The following is a 22,325-nucleotide window of genomic DNA, read 5'->3' as shown; positions in this document are numbered from 1 at the left end:
AAGACGAGATAGAATTTAGGATCAAAAAGATGGGAAAGGGTAAAGATTGGGGTTCTTGATGGAGAGAATCGAGAAAAAGAAATCTATACCTTGAGGTCGAAAGGGTCGCCACGCTTGAAGTAGACCTTGACGAGGACGAGGCCCTCGTCGTGCTTGCAGAGGATGGATTTAAAGAAGCGGCCGCGGCCGAGTACCTCGATGAGAACCAGGTTGTAGGAGGAGGGCAGGTCGTGGAGGTAGTACTCCGATGCCGACACCTGGGTCGTTCGTGCGATCTTGTTCCCCATCTCCTGTCTCTCCTCCTACTCCGCGCGGCTTTCTTCTTCTTGTTCCTCTTCGCCGGGGAAGATCGAGCATGGATCGGAGGGCAAGACAAGATCAGATTTAGGGTTTTCACACGTCGCGATTCGGAGGAGAAAGGGAGCAGGTTCGTCCGCTTCTTCTCGTCTCTGGTTCGCTCTCGCCGTCTTCTCGTCCTCCGGTGCGGGGTTTCTTTCGGCTTCGAGGACGAAGAACGCACGCGAAACCGGAGTGACGCGAACGAGGCACCTTCACTTCACACGCATATGAAAACCTTGCGCTTGTCTCTCAGCTTCTCGTTCAAACCAACCAAAGGTCCGTGCAAGTGTGCAACGCACAGTATAATTGTAATTAAAATAAAATAATAATATAACTGAAAAATAAAAAAAAATATATAATCAATGTATAATAAGAAAATAATAATGAGCCTTTAAAGTTATGAATTTGGTATTAATTAAAAAGACATGTTATACTAATGAGCCTTTAAATTATAAAACATCATTCTAATTTTTATCACATGATTTAGCCAAATAAATTTATAAAATTTATAGATTTCAACAATGAGGTCTAGATAAGAAAAAGGCGGTAGAGATGGGAGATACTCATTTATTTGATTTGGGTTTTTAAATGCATGGGAAGTTTCTCTATCATGCATGTGATTAGAGTTCAGCATTAAATAAAGTGACCTTTTTTTTTAGGGTTGTTTCGAAACTTACCGTATTTTCTAGTAACCTGCGTGATTAGGAGAGGCATGTGGAGAGAGTAATCTCTGCATTGCTCCAATTCTGATTTTTAAGAATTTTTGATAAGTTTTCTATAATATATGTTATTCAGGGAGAGTTCTCTAGAGTTACCATGGGAAGAGCTATGTTTGCATGGTAGTAAAAGCATGATACTATTTTATGTATATTTTTTTAGAATTTTTGATAAATTGTTTAATTTTCTATGAACCTCTTTATAATTAATACACACACATATTATATATATACTCGCGCGTGTGTGTGGAGAGAGAGTAATCCTGGCATAGCTCCAATTCTAATTTTTAAGGATTTTTGGTGAGTTTTTTATTTCTCTATCAACCTCTTTATAATATATGCCATTCAGAGAGAGTTCTGTAGAGTTACCAAGGGGAGAGGTATTTTTGCATGGTAGTAAAAGCATGATACTGTTTTATGTATATTTTTTTAGAATTTTTGATTTTTTTTAATTTTCTATGAACCTCTTTATAATTAATACACACATATATTTTATATATATATATATATATATGGAGAGAGTAATCTCGGCATAGCTCCAATTCTAATTTTTAAGGATTTTTGGTGAGTTTTCTATTTTTCTATCGACCTCTCTATAATATATGCTATTCAGAGAGAGTTCTTTAGAGTTACCAAGGGGAGAGCTATTTTTGCATGGTAGTAAAGCATGATATTGTTTTATGTATATTTTTTTTAGAATTTTTGATTAATTTTTTAATTTTCTATGAACCTCTTTATAATTAATACACATATATGTATGTATATATGTGTGTGTGTATATATGTATGTATGTATGTATGTAATATGATACGTCTTTAATCACACTAGCATCCCCCATGTGTTGCACCTGACGCGAAAGCATTCGAAGGACTTGCCGAGAACACTCGATGTCTTGTAGATATTATTTAAACAACCAATTTTACTTGTACCCCTAAAGGACGTTAACATTGCATATTATTTTGATATAAACTTTCTAGCTCCTTTTGTGAGTGAAGGGCTCTACATCTCTTCTCCTTCCACAATTTTTTGTTAAAAGAGTACACCCTTGGTGAACCAATTCTTATTCTTTTCACGAGGAAACAGCAACCAAAGGTGAGATTGTATACAGTGTACGTAATTAAGGGCCTGTTGGAAGCCTGCTTAAGTTATAGTCGGGATAGATATGTATAGAGTGAGAGGTGATAAGAGTAACAATGATTGGCGGAGAAGAATTTGAATGACATGGGAAGTCCTCCAAATAATGCAATCCTGAAAAAACCATGATATTCCATTCTTTTGAGAGGTGATTTAAGTTGTAGGACTTTGAATGAATCTAATTTTTTTAATTTTGATTAAACTTTTTCTCTACATCACAAAACTTCTCCTTAAAATATCTAAGCCATGTACAGTTTTATTCTGTGGACAAGCTATCCGAAGCATCCAATTACAGAGCTTAATGAACATGAAATCAGTCTTCTATGCGTTCTCGATGGTATCAGATGAGCCTCGCATCCAGGGGCTGTGTCTTATTCCACGCATATATCTTTGGGAAAGTATATGCAACTTGGTTGGATTATGCACTTCTAAGGAAGAGAAAAAGTTTCATGTAGAAAATCAAGAGTACACCCATGATATTATTAGAATAAAAGAATTAAATGGGATGACAACCATCAATTCTTCTTCTCACATGCTTGCAAATACTCTATACTGGTTTACATGAATCAATGAATATCTCCATACCTTTCGGTGGTTAATTCTTTTATTTGTCTTAGAAAGAAGCATGAATGTGAATTAAAGGTGTGAAGATTTGTGCATGAGCGTATGTTTAGTTCCACATCGGTTATTCGTCCGAGAGATCTTGGATATTTATATAAGATTAGAGAACCCGAAAAAATATTATTTGCTAGCCTTTTTAGAAGAAATCTCGAGTTGTTACAAATAGTATCAGAGTGAACCTGACTCATGGTCCATGTGGATTAGAGAACACTGCAGCAGGAACTCATTGAGGCTGACCACAAGCCAAATATGGTGCTTGTGATTAGATTTGAATAGATTTGCATCCTTAACCGGATGAGGATATCAGTATTTAAATTGTGAGAGCATATATTTAGTTATAAAGTGCAGGTGGTGAGTGCAAGTCTTCTACAACCCCATGAGTAGCCCTCAGTCCTAAATTAAAAGATTGGTTCAGCCAAGGTACATAACTGACCTCATTAGATTTTTGAGCTTTATCCAATTCTTGGCATGTGATAAACAGGGGCGGCCCAATACATTTGAGGGCCTAAGGCAAACTTTCTAAGAGAGGCTTTTTTTTAAAATAATAATAATAATAATAAATTTTAATAAGTGCAAAATACTTTAAAAATTTATTTAAAAATAATCCGTCTAGCTTTTTAAGATGCAAAATTGCTAATCAAACTTTTATACTCAAGATTCATTAAAATACTATTTTCAATCGATAATATAGCTAATCCATTTAATCTTTCTTGTGACATAGTTGACCGCAAATAAGATTTTATCAACTTTAATTTTGAAAAACTTCTTTCAGCAGAAGCAACTGTTACAGGTATTGTTAACAATATTCTGTAAGCAATGCATGCATTTGGAAAAGAATCTGTTTTTTTAATAAAACTTAAAGTATCAATAGGGGTACAAGTTTCTATTTGTAAAATTTCTTTTAAAACATTTAACTCTGAAAATAGATCAAGACCATCAATATCAGAATATTCACCGTGCTTTAAATAGTTTTCAAGATTAATACAACACCTTTTCAAATTCTCTTCATTCAAAGATTTTAACTTTCTAAAATTAAACAAAAAACCAAAAACATCTTCATATATAGTAAATTGTTCAAACCTACTTTGAATTGAAGAAATAGCTTGATCTACTATATATAAAAAGTAATCAATTCTAAAAGATTCTTCAGCTGATCTTATTGTCTCATCATCAGTATTTTCATCAAATTGTTTTTTTCTACGGATCACACGTTTTTCACGAAATGTAGGTTCTATTTTCATTTCATTTGCAATTTCTTTAGATGAATTCAAAGCATTCATAAATCCATTTTCTCTATAACTTTTTAAATAAGAAAGAAGACCTTTTAATTGATGTATGGCAACATCAATATGCATGTCTTCAGATTGTAAATTCTTACTAACTGAATTAACAGCAAACAATATATCGTACCAAATATTCATGCCCAATAAGAATTCAAAATTTTCAATCTCATATGTAGCTAAGCATATGGCTTCACTCTTTATTTTAGGATCTTCACTAGTTTCCGCTAATTGAATTAAGGCATCTCTTATTTTAGGAGCTTGATGTTTAATTGCTTTGATACTTTCAATACGACTTTCCCAACGTGTTTGTGATAAAGGTTTAAGAGTTAATGTAGATACATTATCTTGTAAAATTTTCCATCGTTTTGTAGAAGAAGAAAATAAGGTATAAATTCGTTGTATCACTCCAAAAAAAGATATAGCCTTAGGACATGAGTTAGCAGTATCACATAATACTAAATTCAAGTTATGACATCCACATGGTGTGTAAAATGCTCTAGGATTTATATCTAATAATCTTTTTTGTACACCTAGATGTTTTCCTTTCATATTAGATCCATTGTCATACCCTTGTCCTCTTATATCATTAATCTCAAGTTTATGTTTTTCTATTATATTTATAAGTTCATTAAAAAGGCCCTTTCCAGAGGTATCATCTACTTCTAAAAATTCTAAAAAATATTCTTCTACTTTTACTGGACTTGTTGAAGTATCTACACATCTTAAAACTAGGGTCATTTGTTCCTGATGGCTTGCATCAGGAGTGCAATCAAGTATTACAGAAAAGTATTTTGCTTCTTTAATCTTTTTAATTATTATAGCTTTAATTTCAGATGCTAATATTTGAATCAATTCATTTTGAATATTATGACCTAAATAATGATTGTGAATTTCACCATGTTGAATGCGTCGAACATGTTCTTGCATTACTGGATCAAATTCTGCAATCGTTTCAATAAAACTTAAAAAATTTCCGTTATTGCTTTGATAGATCTTTTCATTCTTTCCTCGAAATGCTAAATTATTTTTTGCAAGATTTTTTACGACAGCAATAATTCTCAATAAAACTTTTTTCCAATAATCCTTCTCTTGGTTTATTTGTTCTTGGAGACTTTTATCAATTGTCTTATTTTTTAGCAATCTCACTTCTATATCAATCCACCTATTCATGCTAATGATATGTTCATTAGTTGTTTCATGACTTTTAAGCTTGATACCTAGATTTTTCCAATCCCTACTTTCTTCATTGACTAATTGACTCGTGCTAGACTTTGAATCAAATAATTTACAACAAAAACAATATACCCTATCCAAATCCTTTGAATATACTAACCATCTTCTATCATATTTTTCGCCATTAGGTAACTTACGAATGTAATGTATAGTAGAAAAGTGTCTATTATTTTCATCCCTAGGAAAATGAAGATCATAATCTCTAATTGGACCTCTTTCCACTAATAGATCTCTTAACTTTGTATCAATATTTTTCCATTGACCAGGATCATATATATTTATAGAAATAGAACTAGTTTCATTAAACTCTACACTATCCTTATTTATCCTATCTTCATCTAATTTCTTATTGTGTTCTTCACTAGATATTGTTTCAGTAGATATTTGAATACTACTATAAATCTGGTTATCAATCTCATTTTGTTTCGTTCTTTTTATGTCATCTTCCAACTCTATTTCGTTCTGAGTTGAACTTGATGTAGTGTTTTGTTTATTTGTGACAATAAATCTATCTAAAGCACCTTTTTGAGATTGAATGAGTTTTTCGATTTTTCTTTTCTTTTTGAGTTTTTCATACCCACATTCAAATTTTCTATTAGACATTTAAATCTAAAAATAATATTATCAAACCAAACAATTAAGACAATCACTGCAAACAAATCAAAATAGAATAGAGTTGAAAATGATAAAACCCAAAATGCCAATAGAAACGGTGCCGGACTCGACGACGAACTCAAGTCCCAACAAGCGGTGCCGGATTTGACGACGAACTCAAATCCCGACAAGCGGTGCCGAACTTAATGGCGAGAAGGGGTGCCGAAGCTACTGTCAATTTTAATGGAGACCCTAGACATGAAAAACTATTATCAATTTTTAAGAATAGACATAAAAATTTATTTTCAAGAATCCGACAATAAAAATTTTGATGGTATTGAAATGTAAATAGTAAAGTGGAAATGGGTGCAAAATGGAGCTCTGTAAGACTGTAACAGAGAGTATATCATGACATTAAGTTTAAGAATGTTAATTGTAGTTTTTACATCATTAATTGTAACACTAAAAACAGGGTTATCTCTTCATTCACCATAAAATGAAATAAATAATTTCTATTCTCTCTTCCTCCTGGCTCCTGGCTCCTGCACAACTATCAGAAACAGGGAAAGCACCAAACCCCAACCATCATACTCTTAACTTTTCCCTCTATTTATATGATTCTATCTATCGACAAAGAGGTAAAAGGGGGGAACTAATGATTCAGCACAACAAAGCACCAACGATTACTTGAGTTAAAAACAAAAAAAAAAGCCCCTGTTGCCACATAATCAAATGATTCATTCAAACCACAGTTCCGGCAGCCGGCACATTCTGCCCAAAAAATAAATCCCCCATTCCCCAGTTTAGGCAAAATTTTCCAACAATCTTTAAAATTATAGTTTCTATTTTCCAACAAAGGGGTTAAAAAATCAGAAAGGGCTTGTAATCACTAATCAGTAAGCTGTCTGGACTCTGGTCTCTGGAATGACGAATTGAAAGTTGAAACAGGGGCGGAGCCGCAGAGGGCGGAACTGGAGAAGGAGAACTCACCTAGTCGGCTAGTCCCCTGACACCTAGAGAGGGCGGACTGCGGAGCCGCGGAGGGCCGAGAAGGAGACCTGGAGAAGAGACGCCGTCAAGAACCGAGTTATCGAGGAACGGGAAGCCGGGAAGGAAGAACTGTTGAGTCAAGAACCGAAGAAGAGCTGAGCTGCTGAAGGAAGAACTCAAGGATGAAGAAGAAGACGCCGTCCTCTTTGGTTATTTGGGATTATGGTGTCGGTGACTACGGGCTATGGCTAACATTTAAGAAGTAAGAAGACGGTGGCGTGCCAGGCGGACGGTTGGATGGAGAAGACGAGCTACGCTAGGGCCTGGGCAGCTGGAGAAGACGGGCTATGGACGGGGGATGGCTAAGATGTCTTGTCCCGTTACTCCCGTAAGCGGTAGGCCGTAACTCGTAAGCTCTATCCCCGTTGCCGTTGTCCTGGATGCCGGTTGCCGGACCGTTGGTCGCTGCCTGTTGGTCACTGCCCGCTGGTCGCTGGAGGAGGAGGTCTCCCAGAGGCGGAGGCCGGAGGCCTTCCTTTGGTCCGAGGCCCTAGGCAACCGCCTCGATCGCCTAGGGCTCGGGCCGGCACTGGTGATAAATGGAAAGAGAAACTCATCCATAGTTTATTTTTTTCTGGCCAATATGCATGAGTTTAATGCAAAGAGTCGGTTAAGACGTGGACTTGGCTTGTATATGCATCATTCCCCTATAGACCAAACCCCTTCTTCCTAGAGAAGCTTAGACAATGGGCCAAGACCGACCTATCACTAGGGATAAGAAAGAACCCTCCGCCTAATGATGTGCTCAAGTCTAATATTCACAGACCTTCTTTAGTGTTGATAGGTTCATCCTCCATTAGAAATGCTCTTTATTTTTTTGATGCATCCCGAGACTATACCATTTGAAATTAATATGTACAATGAGATCTTCTATGGACCAGTTCAATCTATCAAAAAAAAACAACTAAAGTTTGAGTCACAGACGATCCACATCCAAAGAGAATTTAGGCCTCGTTTGGCAGAGCTTTTGGTGGGATAGAAAGCACTTTTCTGACCCTCCAAAAGTACTTTTGGATAGAATAGGAATGTTTCGTAAAAAAATCAGAAAGCTGTTTTAGCTAAAACATCTTCTTGGGGGAAGCTCTAAAATGGAGCTTATTCGAAAAAGTACTTTTAGCATGTGTTGGAAAGCTGTTTTGATTTATAAATTTTTTTTTTTGGACCAAAATATCCATGATAAAAATATTATAATTACAAAAAATTAGTTCCTAAAAATATTATATCAATAAAATATTAATATATAATGATAATAATTATGATATTTTATATCTTTATTATTGTATTATACTATAAATATAATGTTATATTACATTATATCATAATACATTGACATGTTATATTATATAATATCAAATTATGCTATAATATTATATTACTATATTATAATAATATTATATGACATTGCAGTAATATTATACTATATTATATATTTATGTATTAATATATATTATATTTTATTGTGCTCTATTGTACTATACTATACAATATCCTTTATGGTCATTTTGTCATACGAAAAGTATTTTCTCAGTTTATTTACCAAATACATATTAAAGTTCCACAACACTTTAAAAATGTAGTTACGAAACAGCAAATAGCTTTTTTATAAAAGCTCTAATTTAAAAAGTTCTATTCTGAAAGTTCTGCCAACACATATTAAGCATGTTTATGCTGCTTTTTCTCTTTTTCTTTTTTTTAAAAAATATAAAATATATATATTTGCTCTATTTATTTTTGTTCACCGTGGAAAAGCTTTGAAGACTAGGCTACTACCAACTAGGAGAGCACAATTTAGTTTTGGTTAAAAAAACCAAAACAAAAAAACTATATGCATTTGTTTACGTCTTTGAGAGATGTTCCAGTACTTATCGTAGCCGATCACTTGCCATGGCTGACCCTCAGGCAAACTCTATCTTCTTTGTCATCAACCTTAGACCATCACACCCGATCCAACTCGTCCTAAGCATAGGAGTTAGTCAACACCGTCACTTCATCATATAATTCTGCTATGTTACTCTCTCTCTCTTGAATTCCACTACATCCAAGTACTTCATTGCCCCCTTATTTCTTGGTCCGACCCCAACTGCCGGTGTCGATCCCGTGCTCCGTCGAGCCCTTAATCTGCCACGTTCGGCCATACCAGGGCAAGCCCATCACCAGCTTTCTCTAGCTGCACCCCCTGCTGCAAGCCATAACTTGAGCCCATAGTTGGTGCTTACGTTGCTCGACTGGTCGCAGAGCGTTGCATAAACTCCGAAATGATGTGTTCCATGAACTGTAGTAGCTGAAGCACATCGGATTGATCCAGTCGAACTCAATGGCAATTATCTCTGTTGGGTACGACCTCAGTATATAGTTGGAAAGGAAGAACTGAGATACAAAATAGACTTCAGTTGTGAGGCATGCATGACTGGCCAATGGCTGTAGCATCCCGAATGGTAGCATCCTGCCTTATGTGTGGGACTTAGATCCTTAAACAAAGAGTACGCGATGAACCGTGTAGGCATAAATTTAGTCCCATATCGGTTATTTGCTGGATAGATTTTGGATATTTATACAGGATCAAGGAACACAAATAATATCTTTTGATTAGCCATTTTGGGTGAGGTCGTAGGTTGTTACAAATGGTATCAGAGCATAAAAGAGAAAATGCCGAATTAAGTAATGGCAAGGGACTTGCATATCTTGTTGGTCTGCCGTGTATTTTATTTATAGGAGATAATTACAATATGTTTTTGAAAATTATTACAAGAAAGGGGAGAGCATAAATCATGGGTCAATGACAATTCTTTCCTTCTCTATTTACAATTCTTTCCTCTCTATAGGAGGATATCGTATCTCACTAATAAGAAAAGGAAGAGCATAAATCACGGGTCAATGACAATATTTTTCTTCTCTATTTACAATTCTTTCCTTCGCTATAGAAGGATCTCGAATCTCACTAATACCCTCCCACAAGGTCAACAGGGGAGAGGCCATGTTGAGCTTGTCATGTAGCTAAAGAAACCATGGAGCAGGGAGAGGTTTTTTGGGGGCATCCGCAAGTTGATATCGGTTGGAGAGAAACTGAATATCCAAGGCTTCTTTTTGAACTTGTTTTTGAACAAAGTGGTAATTGATCTCCCCATGTTTTGTACGAGCATAAAAAGTCGGATTTGCCGAGAGATAAGTGGCACCAACATTGTCACACCATAAGACCGAGTAGAGAGGAGAAGGAATTTGAAGTTCATGAAGCAGGAACTTCAACCACAACAATTCAGAGGCGGCATTAGCAACAGCCTTATATTCGGCTTCAGTGAAAGAGCGAGCAACTGTCGGTTGTTTCTTGGAGGACCAAGAGATTAAGTTGCAACCAAAGAACACACGATAAGCTTTGGTGGATTTGTGATCATCGAAAGAGCCAACCCAATCAGCATCCGAAAAAATAGAGAGCTGAGTAGAAGAGATGCGATGCAATAAGAGGCCAAGATGAATGGTAGCTTTCAAGTACCTTAAAATCTGTTTGACAGCACTCCAATGTTGATCTGTAGGTCGTTGCATAAACTGATATACCTCGTTGACAGAGAAGGTAATATCTGGGCGGTTAAGAGATAAATATTTTAGAGCCAACTACACTGCAGTAAAGATGCGGATTAGAGAAGGAAACTCCATCAAATAAGGAAAGCTGTGTGGAAGATGGCATTGGCGATTTAATTGGCTTGGACTCTAGCATGTTGATGCATTTGAGAAGATTATAAATATATTACCACTGACTAAGTAAAAGTCCTTCAGGAACAGAAATAACCTACACATCAAGAAACTAGGAAAGATAGCCGAGATCTTTCACTGCAAAGTCGGCACGTAGTGTTTGAATAAAATCTGAAATTGCAGCATTGGTAGACCTAGTAATAATTATATCATCAACGTAAATAAAGACAAAAATTTGAACCTTCCCTTTTTGGTAGAGAAAGAGTGAAGAGTCGGATTTTGAGTTGAGAAAGCCATAGGCAAGTAATCGGTCACTGAGTCTAGCATACCACACCTAGGAGGCATATTTGAGACCAAAGAGGGCCTTGTGGAGACGACACACATAGTTGGGGAACGGATCATTTGTGTAACCCTAAGGTTGCTTCATGTAGATCTCTTCACAAAGAACATCATGCAAAAATGCATTTTGGACGTCTATTTGATGCAAAGACTAACCACACGAAATAGCATAGGCAAGAACAAGCCTAATGGTAGTGGGCTTGATAACAGGTTTAAAAGTCTCATCATAGTCGATGCCAGGTTGTTGATGAAATCCTTTGGCAACGAAATGAGCTTTTCTACGGTCAATAGTCCCATCATATTTTTGTTTAGTATGAAATATCCATTTGCAATCAATAATATTCATAGAGTCCGTAGGTTGGACTAGAGACCAAGTGCCATTTTGCATAAGGGCCGAAAATTCCATATCCATGGCAGCACACCATTCGAGATATTTGGAGGCAACCGAGTAACAACCAAGATCCTTCAGAATAGAAAAAATTTTAGTGAGAAAGGCATGGGGTAAAGGATACTGTACCGTGCCATCCATGGAAACTTTCAGTTTTGAGAATTTATTCTGAGATCTTGTGATTATTTTGTGAGTCTGAATCACATGAAGAGAGTTGTCGGATTGAGCTTGATCCAAGGGAGAGATATCCAGGCCATTTAAGTGTGAGGGAGAAGAGGTAGAGTCGGTTAACGTAAAGGTCGTAAAGGTTGACAAGTGGAGAGAGATTCAGATTAATGGGGGCTACGAAATTGGTGGGATCATGTGGTGATGAGGGTTGGCTAGAAATCTCGGAGGATGAGAAAGTGTCAACCAAAATTGGAGGGGCTAAGATAGAGAGGAATTCAGATTTATAGGAGATGTGAAAGGTGCTAAAGATGGAGAGGAATTCAAAATTATAAGAGATAGGGAAGGTGGAGAAATTATAGGAGATATTGAAGGTTGACCAGCATCCGAATTGAAAGGTGAATATGTGGATATGGAAGGAATAAAAGGAGAAACCGACTTGAGAGAAATTTGACCTGAAAGAATAGCATGCTGTGAGTCACTAGGTGGAGAAAAAATAGCACATAGATTGGATTTTGAAAAAGAAAAGACTCCTTCATCGAATATGACATGCCTAGAAATTAAAAAAAAATCGTAGAAAGATCAAGACAATTATAGCCACGATGATTCCAACTAAATCCTAAGAAAACATATTGTTTTGACCGAAACTCAATTTTATGATGATTAAATGGCCATAAAAATGGGTAACAGGCACAACCAAAAATTCTAAGAGTAAAAAAATTAGGAGGTTGACCAAAAAGTTTGACATAGGGTGTGCCAAAATTTAAGAGAGAAGTGGGAAGGCGAATAATTAAAAATACAGCCATTTAAAAAGTATATTCCCAATAAATGTGCAGCATGGAGGCATGGGACAAGAGAGAGAAGCCAGTTTTAACAATGTGCCTATGTTTTCTCTAAACAACTCCATTTTGAGCAGACTTGTGTGGACAAGTAACACGATAGATAATTTCAATGAAATTAAAAAATACGTGAAGGCTTCGAAATTTGCCACCCCAATCGGTTTGGACAAATTTGATTTGGCGATTAAAAAGCCATTAAACATGTAATTGAAAAGACTTAAAAATAGGAAGAATATTGGATTTACTTGCTAGAGAAAAAAGCCAAACATACTTAAAGAAATTGTTGACAAAGGAAACATAATATTTTTTTCTAAAATGGACATGATAGGAGAGGGTCCCCATACATCGGAATATATTAAATCAAGGGGGCCACATATTTTGAGTCAAATGAATAAAAAGTTAAATGATGACTTTTCCCTTGTTGACATGCAACACACATGGCAGAAATTTTATTATTGAAAATTGGAAGAGAAAATTGAGACACGACTTGCTTCACTGTTTGATAGGATGGATGACCAAGCCGTAAGTGCCAAACCTCCAAGGGAACACGTTGGGCAACAAGAGCTTGAGGGCTATTGGCTTGGATGGAATTGGATGGAAAAGGATAGAGCCCTTCATTAGTCTTGCCTTTGAATAACTCCTTCCATGTGAACTCGTTCTTCACAGAAAAATAATCAGAATGAAATTCAAGAAAAACATTATTATCATTGGTAAACTGACAAACAGAGACCATTTTTTTTTAATCTCCGGTACATGAAGAACTTGATTAAGCCGAAAATCAGATGGAGGTAAGGATAAATGAGTCGTACCGACATTCGAGATTTTCAAACTTATACTATCATCCACTTGAATCTGATCAGTTCCATGGTACGACTCAGCATGAAGATTGAGATTTTATAAATCATTGGTTAAATGATTGGTAGCTCCTGTGTTTGGATACCAACTATGATCTCTTTGAATTTGAGGCGTAGCAATATAGGCCGCCATAGGAGGAGGAGAGGCACCTTGATAAGTGTCATCATACCGATGGTAGCATTGGACTGCAGTATGTCCAAGTTTGCTGCAAACTTGACAGGTTGGTCAAGGAGAGGAGGGCTGGCCACAACCACGATTTCATTCACGATTGTTGTTATGGGGGTTGGCGCGTTGATGCTACTGATTGGAATGGCCACACCTTCTCTGATTGAAATTGTTGCATGTAGTGATATTTGCTGACCTGACATTCACCTCTGCAATGGAATGGAGGTGATCAAGATGGAGCTTGTGATTGAGAAGATGACCATAAATATCTTCAAGAGACATAGCATGAACTATGGTATTGATTGCCGTAACTAGCGATTCATACACTACAGGAGAACTTACCTTTTCCGACGCTTTTTAGAGTCTTTAGCGACGCTTATAAGCGTCTGCTAAAGATCCGGCAACGCTAATCAAAGCGTCGTAGAAGCGTCGGCGATACTGGAGTGGAAAAACTTTTTGCCGACGCTAGATGAAAGCGTCGGCAAAAACGGTGATTTGCCGATGCTTTTTGCCGACGCTTTAAAGCGTCGGCAAATATGAATTTACCGACCCTATAAAGCGTCGGAAAAAACCGTCGTGGCACGCGGGTTACGCCTAGGCCGACGGTTTTTACCGATGCTTTAAAGCGTCGGAAAATGTAATTATTTTAAAAAAAATAAAAATATCAAACTTTATAAATTTACATATATCATAAAACACACATTATACAATATGAACCAAACATTCAAATTACATTGATATTGACACAAACATTCAGATCATTCGAAATATTTATATTGTCATATCTGATTAAATTTACATAAAAAGTTATGAATTACAATGTACTTTTACATATCAAACTCCATAAAAAACAATCTACAAAGTATCAGGGACGGGAATTACAATGCCATTTTAGATGAACTCCCCGCAGAGGAATACCAAGATGCTTGCCCGAGCCGCCACTGCAACGAACACCAAGAACTGCACTGACTTGAGCTTGCTGCCTTTGTTTGTAGAGAAGCTTGAAGATTGAAAGTAACAGTAGACTTGGCCGAATCACCCGCTGACCAGATTACATGCAATAAGACTGGATGGCTTTGAAGGCTTTAGCATCCTGCACTCTGGCTTTGGATATTAAAAAAGTAATCATCTGCTAACTATATGTGAATAGTAATTCACTAGTCAATTTGGAACAGTTTTTCTTTAAGAGTAATTCACAAGTATTGTTGCTCTAACAGACTCTGATATCCAGTCAATTTGGAATGAAGAAGCACCTTCTTTAAGCTTCAGGTCGTTCACTGTTTTATCCAAACAGCTACCTTATCAAAAAAAAAATTTTTACCTCATTCCTGTTTTGGCGTCTCAGTGCTAGTTTCGTAGCTTGCAACTTCTAGGTGACCCTAACAGCTGGAGAACCAGAACTATTTCCCCTCCGTGCATCAAATCCTACATCCATGAAGCTTCATGTTCCGTCCAAATCTTCTCAAAATGAAATGGTGTTTGACCTTTTTGTCTTACGAATCTGCGAAAATTGACAATGGACAATGATCTGAATTGGCTCTTCATAGATGCTTCAACATAGTTTCAGGGTAGATATAAGAAATTATCTTCTACAGGCTGCAGAGGAGCTGGGAAACCAAGATAGGAGACTCGCTAATTAGACAACTGAAATTCATGTCTAGTTTTAATAAATAAAATATTTTCTAGAAATTCATGTGGTAATTCAAATTTGATATATTTCTTGAGAACATATTCGTTTGTTGCCCATATTCATTTGGCCCTTCTTAAACTAGAAGACTGTTAAGTGTTTTTCCCTACCTAAGCAATGTGGTAGCCCAATGTGTTTATAAACATTATACTCTTGATGTTTGCATTGATATGTATAGCAGGGAAACAAAAGTTGCCAATTATTCAAATCTGACCTACCTAATCACAAACAATTACATTTAAACATGATACATCCATAAGGTGTTCATGGGGCATCCAGGAGTTTCCACCTACCCTGGTATCCTAGCATCAAGTTGATAACTTGCTTTAAGCTGAACAACTAGAATTTTAATGAATGTGAATATCCCTACATCCTTATCCACTGAAGATCTGACCCCCCTCCTGTACCTAATAGCCCACCAACATGAGAGAGAACATAAAAAGCCCTATGTTTCTTACCTTTCCCACAAACCAAACAGGAGTAGCTCTTCCTGTTGCAAATTAATTCTTTATTCGCTGAATCCTAGTGAATCTTGACAAAATTTGAGAGGGTAACCTGTGCTAATTACAAGCAGATTCTACCTGACCAAGAAGCCAGACCGCTAAGTGAGCACAAATGACAACCTAAAGTATGCCATGCCAACCTAGATCCTTGTAAAACATCTTAAGTTGCCAGAGTATCATTATCTCAACAATCACAGTGATGCTGGTCTCCAATACTGATAACACATTCACATGCTTGTTTCCAATTCAATCATACTCAGAAGCTGTTATCTCTTTCATGCTTAATATGCGCTACGTTAAGTTCAACAAATCATATAAAAAAAAATTATACAGCCATCAATTCTTGCACAGATACCGTAAATTGACTAAATAGAAGCATATTCAAATGACATGTTAGACAAATTAAGAAAAACACGAAATTCAATTAGACTTACATCTTGTAAGGATCGGCACCAGTGAAACCAGTAGGTTTTGTTATCGGAATCAACACCTGTGCACAAAATCAAAAGAAAAACAGACAAATAAAGAACAAATCATGAGGGCGGAAAATCCTAGAACAAAACCAAAGATCTTACCTCCCGATTTAGCAGAGGATACGTCCTAGGAGACACAATTATCGAGAAAACCGAGATAAATTAAAGGCCCTCTCCCCTTCTTCTTGCAGCCATTATTGAAACATCGATGAACAAATAAGAAATCGAGTATTCAGGAAAAAGACATCTTATTGTTTTTCAATCATGCAGAAACATGTGAATATCCAGATAGATTGAAGGAAAGCTGGAGGAAGAAGGGTACAAGGGGACCTGCTGCTGGTGTCGAGCGAGCTTGCGGCGTTGGGTCTTGAGGGAGAGGATGGCGCGATCCACGTCCGTGATCTTGGGTTTCTTCACAAATATATTCCCCATCTCCGCACCTCTCCAGATAAGCCCCAAACCCTAATCCTTGCTCTCCTATCACAAAAAGAGAGGGGTAAGGGAAATCCAAGGAAGGAAGAAGAGAAGACGAGCTTCCTTTTACGGCTCCTCTCTTGTCTTTTTTTCTTTTGGCTTCGCTGCCCGCCGCTTCTCTCCCTCTCCATCGGGGTTCCGGAAGCGAAGTGGATCAAGAACGGATCCAGATAAAACGAGGGTTTCAGTTCGAGTTTTTACCCCGTGGTATTGGCCCGCCTTGCTCATTGGCACGATGTCTCCCGGCCTGTAAGCGAGCGAGATCGAGAGTAGAGACGAGATCCAGAAGAAGAAGAGGCAACGAACTGGAAAAGCTCTTCGATCGCCGGCCATGGCCAAGACTTGGACCCGAGCTTTTGGGGGAGGAAAAGAAGGGAGGAGGAGAGGAGGTCGCTCGGCGCCGGAGAGGAGGGTGAAGGACGGGACAAGGGTCGGCGCCGGAGACGAGGGAGGAGGAGGGGACAAGGGTCGGCTAGCTCTATTAGGCCTTGATCGATCGAGGATAGAGGGAGAAGGGGGGCGGCCGCGGGTTTTGATGAGATTTGATTTTCAATGACGCGCATAAGCGTCGTCTTATCCCAACTCTACGACGACGCTAATAAGCGTCGTAATTGGCCGACGCTTTTTACAAGCGTCGGCTATTTTTGGCAGTAGTTCGGAAACCTATATTTCCTGTAGTGATAGAAAGAATCAAGTCTCGCTAAAAGATATTGGACAACTTCAAAATCTTGAAGAGGTTAGCCAATAGCGGCGAGAACATCAAAAAGAGATTTAACTTTTTGAAAATAATCAGAAACAGAGGAGTTGCCCTTTTTTATGGTCGAAAGCTAGTAGCGGATTTGTATCACACGAGCTTGAGAGTGAGAAGAAAACATGCGCTCCAAAGCCACCCAAAGGGCTTGAGAACTTGTCAAGCCAACAATCTTGGCCATGACACTGTCGGAAAGAGAGGACATGAGGGTGCTCAAGAAGACTTGGTCTTCTTGGAAGTACAATTGAAAGGCTGGATTGAGTGCATAGGTAGAGAGTGATGAAGAGGTGAAAGGTGGCTGAATGTATTGCAGAGGTATGGAAAAGCTTCCATCAACATAACCAAACAATTGTTGGCCAAGTAGGTAGGGTATGACCTAAGTTTTCCAAAGAAGAAAATTGTTGGTGGTGAGTTTGACAGTGACAAGGTTGTGCATGCTGATCGGGGTAGAAACTTGAGAAAAGTTGGGTTGGTTGGTAGTACGAATGGTGTTTTGAGTAGTGGTGGGTGGAGGCATGTTTGGGCTAGAAGAGAGAGAGGACATGGTGACGACGTGTGTCATTTAGAAGGCTCTGATATCATGAAAGAGAGAATGCTGAATTGAGTAATGGCAAGAAACTCGCATATCTTGTGTGGCATGCCGTGTGTTTTATTTATAGGAGGTAATTACAATATGTTTTTGGAAAAAAATACAAGGAAGGAGAGAATATAAATCACAGGTCAATGACAATTTTTTTCTTCTTTATTTACAATTCTTTCCTTCTCTATACGAGGATCTCGAATCTCACTAATAAGGAAGGGAAGAGCATAAATATTTATGGGTCAATGACAATTTTTTCCTTCTCAATAGGAGGATCTCGAATCTCACTAATAGAGCGGACCTAGAACATGCCAATGTAGACTAGAAAGCACTGCTCGTGTGAATCCTTTTTTAGCACGAAAGAGACATTCCTGTCCCAGTGTAAACCTTTTGTTTTAAGCCTCTATTTTTTAGTACACATGTTTCATAGGGCCAGAACCCCTCGGAATTTTTGAAAAATTGTAACTCAATTTCCAAGCATAAATCACAATTTTTATTTTTGCTACCGCACAAAGTTCTTTTATTAAAAGAGACTGAAACAAAGATACATACGGGGTAAAGCCAAAGTTAAGCAAATCAATACTTATTACATCAAGCCAATGGAGAGAGAGAACAATGGCTGAAGAAGATGCGGAAGGAAGGCCGTCGCTCAGCTCTGCCATGCATCCCATGCTGCCAACAACAAACGCTATGAGTTAGTACATAAAAAGAGAGACGGGTTCCAAGCCATCGACACAACGACGCTAGATTAGATGTCAGCCGCTAATCCCACCATTAAGCATATCTTGACCCTGATCATCGACACGTGTCTACTAAAATTAGTAAAAGAAACAAACAGATGATAGCTAAAATTGAGGGACACGTGTCGATCACCAAATTTTTCTCAATGTATCAAATTTAGGTGCAATTCATAAGCAGGAGCACAGTACCTCAAAAGCTAGCTATTTTTTTACATAAATATCCTCCTAAATATCAAATTTTGAATAAATATCCCTCTAAAATTAATATTTACATGTATACTTTCGTAAAACACTTATTTTGCTATTCTATTTTTTTTATTCTTATTTTTGCATATATACTAACGCCATTAAATACCATTAAAAAGTTAACGGTTGCAAATTAAAATAACTAAAATATTTTTAATAGTAGATGTGCAAAAAAAACATTTATAAGGCAATCACGATGGAGAACAAAAAGTAATTTTAAAATTTTATTTTATTTTTAATTAAAATAAATGTGTTTTTTATTAACGGCATTAGAAGAACTGTTATATTAGGGGTATTTATGCAAAAATAGTGTTTGATGAGAGTACAGAAATAAATATAAATTTTACAAAAGTATTTACATAAATTTGAATTTTTCAGAAGAGTATTTACATAAAAAATCAAAAAAAGAAAAAATTCCATCTGCGCTACGTAGAATAATATTTCCAAAACAAATTGTAAAATTGAAAAGGGCATTTGTCGCCTTGCGTTTTGTTTACCTCCTCGAGAGATGCTCCAATCCTTGTCGTATCCGACCGCCCAAAAGAAGTACCCGCCGAGGCCGTGCTCCTGCGCGAACTCTATCTTCCTCGTCACCGACCACGGGTTATCGTAGCCGATCCAACTCGTCCCGGCGTAAGAATACACAGACACCGTTATTTCATCATCCACTTGGGTCGCGTTGTTTTCCGTGTTAAAATTCACCACCTCCGAGTACAACATCACCCCATCAGTTCCTGGTCCGAGCCCTACTGCCGGTGCGCCGATGCCGTGGTCTGCCGGATCCTTGAGCTTCCACGTCCGGCCATATAATGGCAAACCCATCACCACCTTCGTCGGTGGAATCCCAGCCTCCACCCACGACGTGAGTCCATAGCTCGTGCTCACGTTGCTGTTTGGGTCGTACAGCGCCGCAGGCGCCCCAGTCTCCGACGTGTCCCAGGAGCCATGGTAGTCGTAGCACATAGCGTTGATCCAGTCCAGACTGACCGCCATCTGGTCGGCCGGATAAGATCTCGGTGTGTCGCCTGTGAGGAAGAAGTGCGACGCGAAGTACACGGCTGACGTGAGCAACAGGCTCGGTCGGCCAGTCTCGCCCGCTTCGCGAGAGATTGCGTCGCGCCATTCCATGAAGAGGTCGCCGAGGCTGGCCATTTTCTCGGGGTTCGCCGGGAACTCCCAGTCGAGGTCAAGGCCGTCGAGGTTGTACTCGCGGGCGACGGCGATGGTAGATCTAATGAAGGCGGAGCGGGTGGAGCAGTTGGTGGCCATGTTGGCGAAGGTGTCGCCTCCGCCGCCACCGCCGCCGATGGAGAGCATGGCTTTGATTGGGGGATCGTGAGCGTGGAGGGTGGCCGTGAAGTCGGCGAGCATGCCTGCGTCGGAGGGGGTGACGACGAGTTCAAAGGAGGTGTTATCTAGTTCGACAAAGGCGTAGTAGATGTGGGTGAAGTAGGAGAGGTTGATGGAGGAGGGTGGGGAGGTGGAGTTGATCCATGACGGCCAGTAGCCGGCTTTGATGGCCGACAATGGGAGAGGGACGGGGGCCATGGCTGCAGATGGGACACAGGCCGGAACCGGGACGGGAGGACCAGTCGGCGAAGAGGGGCTTGCAGCCGGTGCAGGCCTATAAGCTCCTGCTCTGGAGATGAAGGGGAAGAAGGAGGTGGTTAGGATGAGGAAAGCTATGAATCCCGAAGCCATGGTGGGAGAGAAAGGGCGAACTTTTTGATGGTCATAAAAGGTGAGGTTGTCTTATAGGAAGAGGTGGAGCTCCGGTGACAACGAAAGGCTTTGCCCGATGAGTATTTTATTTGGGCGGCTACTCCTTCTCCTTTGTTGGAGTTGTTGAATTTTAGTCGGAACAAGGTGAGAGGGAGTTGGTCAATTTTGGAGTCTCACGTTTGGAGTTGAACGCACGGTGGTGATGATTGCTAATGGAGGGGTGATACCTCCACCTCTCCGTGAGTCTACTGGCGAAGGGGATGTTTGGTCTCCTTGTGGGCTTGGAATTCTCTCATATGTTCATCGAAACGTAAGTATTCATCGGCTGACTCCTGTTTGCGGTTGACTTTGCTTCTGGGACTTAAGTTTCGTCCACCTCAACCGGGTCAAGAGGCGCCATTTTTTAAAAAGTAACTTTTCAGCGCTACAGCTTGATGTCCACCTTCGCCCAATCGGCTTCTAGAACACGTCCTTTTCCGTTAATGACATGTCTCTTTTGTCCTCATTCATACCTGTTAGGGAAAAAACCGTCATAGTTAAGTGAGCAGACCCCCCGAGCGGGGGCCGACCGAGCAGACCCTTTAGCTTGAAATTACCTCCCCTCCAGACGAGCAAAGGGTTACGTCTTATGTCTGCCATCAATTAATGCGTATGGGCTGCGCAGACACCTGATTCACTCAACAATTAAAGTGTATGATCTCCATCACCTACGGACACCGAGCCTCTTACGGCAAATACGCATGCCTACAAACGATGGCATGACTCTTCGATGGCTTAAGGCTCCAGCCTGATTTCGTACAATGATAGCATTGACTTACATGATCGAGCATTAATGGCCAATCGAGCAGATGTACGACCTGCTCTGTCACAGTCACAGGTAACCCGACCCTCCCTATAAAAGGGAGATTTCTACACTCACAGAGGGGGGCTCTCTCTCCGGCTCTAATCTCTCTCACTCCCCCTTTCCTTCCTCATATAGACTTCTTGCTGACTTAAGCGTCGGAGGGCCGGTGCCGGACTGCCCGGCCACCGGCTTCTTGCAGGCCTCCGGGAAGACGTAGCCCGCCGACAAGCCGCCGTCCGCCATTCAGGCCGCGGAGCCTCCCCCTTCCAGCCGACGGTCGCCCCCGGGTCCAATTTCCAGCAACAGTTGGCGCTAGAGGAAGGGTCCGAGTCGCGACCATGAACCTGAGAAGCAAGGGAGCTTCTAACGCCTCCCGACGTCCCCCACCAAGCCCTGGACACTCTGTCCAGAACTCGCCACCGCCGGGAGACCCGACTCCCCAAGTTCAGCCGGAGCAGTTCCACGCCCTCGTGCAGCAGGTTCAGGCGTTGGCCGCTGCTGTCCAGGGCCTGCAACCTAGGGGCGCCCCGACGGCACCGCCCCCTCCGGCCCCAGTTCAACCGGCGCCCCCTGCGAGTGGACCACCCCTTCCAGGCCAAGATCACCGTGTTCCCCCCTCCCCCAGGGGAGAACACCCGGTGACGGGTCCTGGAGACTGGCCACTACCATCAGAAGCCGAGTCAGTCCCAAGACGACTTGCGCCAGGGCGCACCGCCACGGCGATCCCCCCAAGTGATGAGCTCGACAAGAAAGTCGAGAACCTGGAGCGTCAGATTGAGGCGCTCCGTGGCAGGAAGATGGGACACGATGGTGACTTCGAGTTCACCACGAGATCCCCCTTTTTCCAGCAAATCGAGGACGAGCCGGTCCCGCCGAGGTTCAAGATGCCCCAGGTGGAGC

General features: G+C 39.9%; 2 protein-coding genes and 1 pseudogene across 5 annotated transcripts in view; all 3 read right to left on the bottom strand.

Moving 5' to 3' along the window:
• VPS15 (protein kinase family protein / WD-40 repeat family protein) overlaps positions 1–620 on the bottom strand; it is a 29,257-nt gene extending 28,637 nt beyond the window's left edge. For 2 of the 4 annotated variants that reach the window (XM_039126129.3, XM_008815452.5), the window contains exon 1: positions 90–620. Coding sequence is in view for 1 of the 4 variants with exons in the window: in XM_008815452.5 (XP_008813674.4) it covers positions 90–287 (198 nt within the window). In the remaining 3 variants the exon portion in view is untranslated. The remainder of the gene's footprint in view (positions 1–89) is intronic. The other 2 variants (XM_026800427.4, XM_088716523.2) reach the window with 1 other exon arrangement.
• A 2,660-nt stretch (positions 621–3,280) lies between these two features.
• Positions 3,281–9,173, bottom strand: LOC148714839 (uncharacterized; annotated as a pseudogene).
• Positions 9,174–18,363: 9,190 nt separating this feature from the next.
• Positions 18,364–20,815, bottom strand: LOC120107852 (class V chitinase CHIT5-like). The gene is made up of 2 exons (XM_039121349.2): positions 19,357–20,815; positions 18,364–18,545 (listed from the first exon to the last, which is right to left on the bottom strand). Exons 1-2 carry the CDS (start codon positions 20,558–20,560, stop codon positions 18,523–18,525), a joined length of 1,227 nt encoding a protein of 408 aa, XP_038977277.2. The 5' UTR covers positions 20,561–20,815; the 3' UTR covers positions 18,364–18,522.
• Positions 20,816–22,325: the final 1,510 nt, after the last annotated feature.

The sequence above is a fragment of the Phoenix dactylifera genome, chromosome 2 (genome assembly GCF_051530095.1).
Source record: "Phoenix dactylifera cultivar Ajwa chromosome 2, Ajwa_hap1_PhDact_Kaust_v1.1, whole genome shotgun sequence".
Classification (NCBI taxonomy): Eukaryota; Viridiplantae; Streptophyta; class Magnoliopsida; order Arecales; family Arecaceae; genus Phoenix; species Phoenix dactylifera.
The sequence above is the reverse complement of the archived record's forward strand: the minus strand, read 5'-3'. Positions and strand labels throughout refer to the sequence as shown.

What these genes read in the sequence shown, in the direction of transcription:
- LOC120107852 (XM_039121349.2), bottom strand. Translation starts at nt 20,560, where the DNA reads ATGGCTTCGGGATTCATAGCTTTCCTCATCCTAACCACCTCCTTCTTC. An exon ending in TTGGAGCATCTCTCGAGGAG is followed by an intron (nt 18,546 to 19,356) that starts GTAAACAAAACG and finishes TGTTGTTGGCAG; the next exon opens with CATGGGATGCATGGCAGAGC.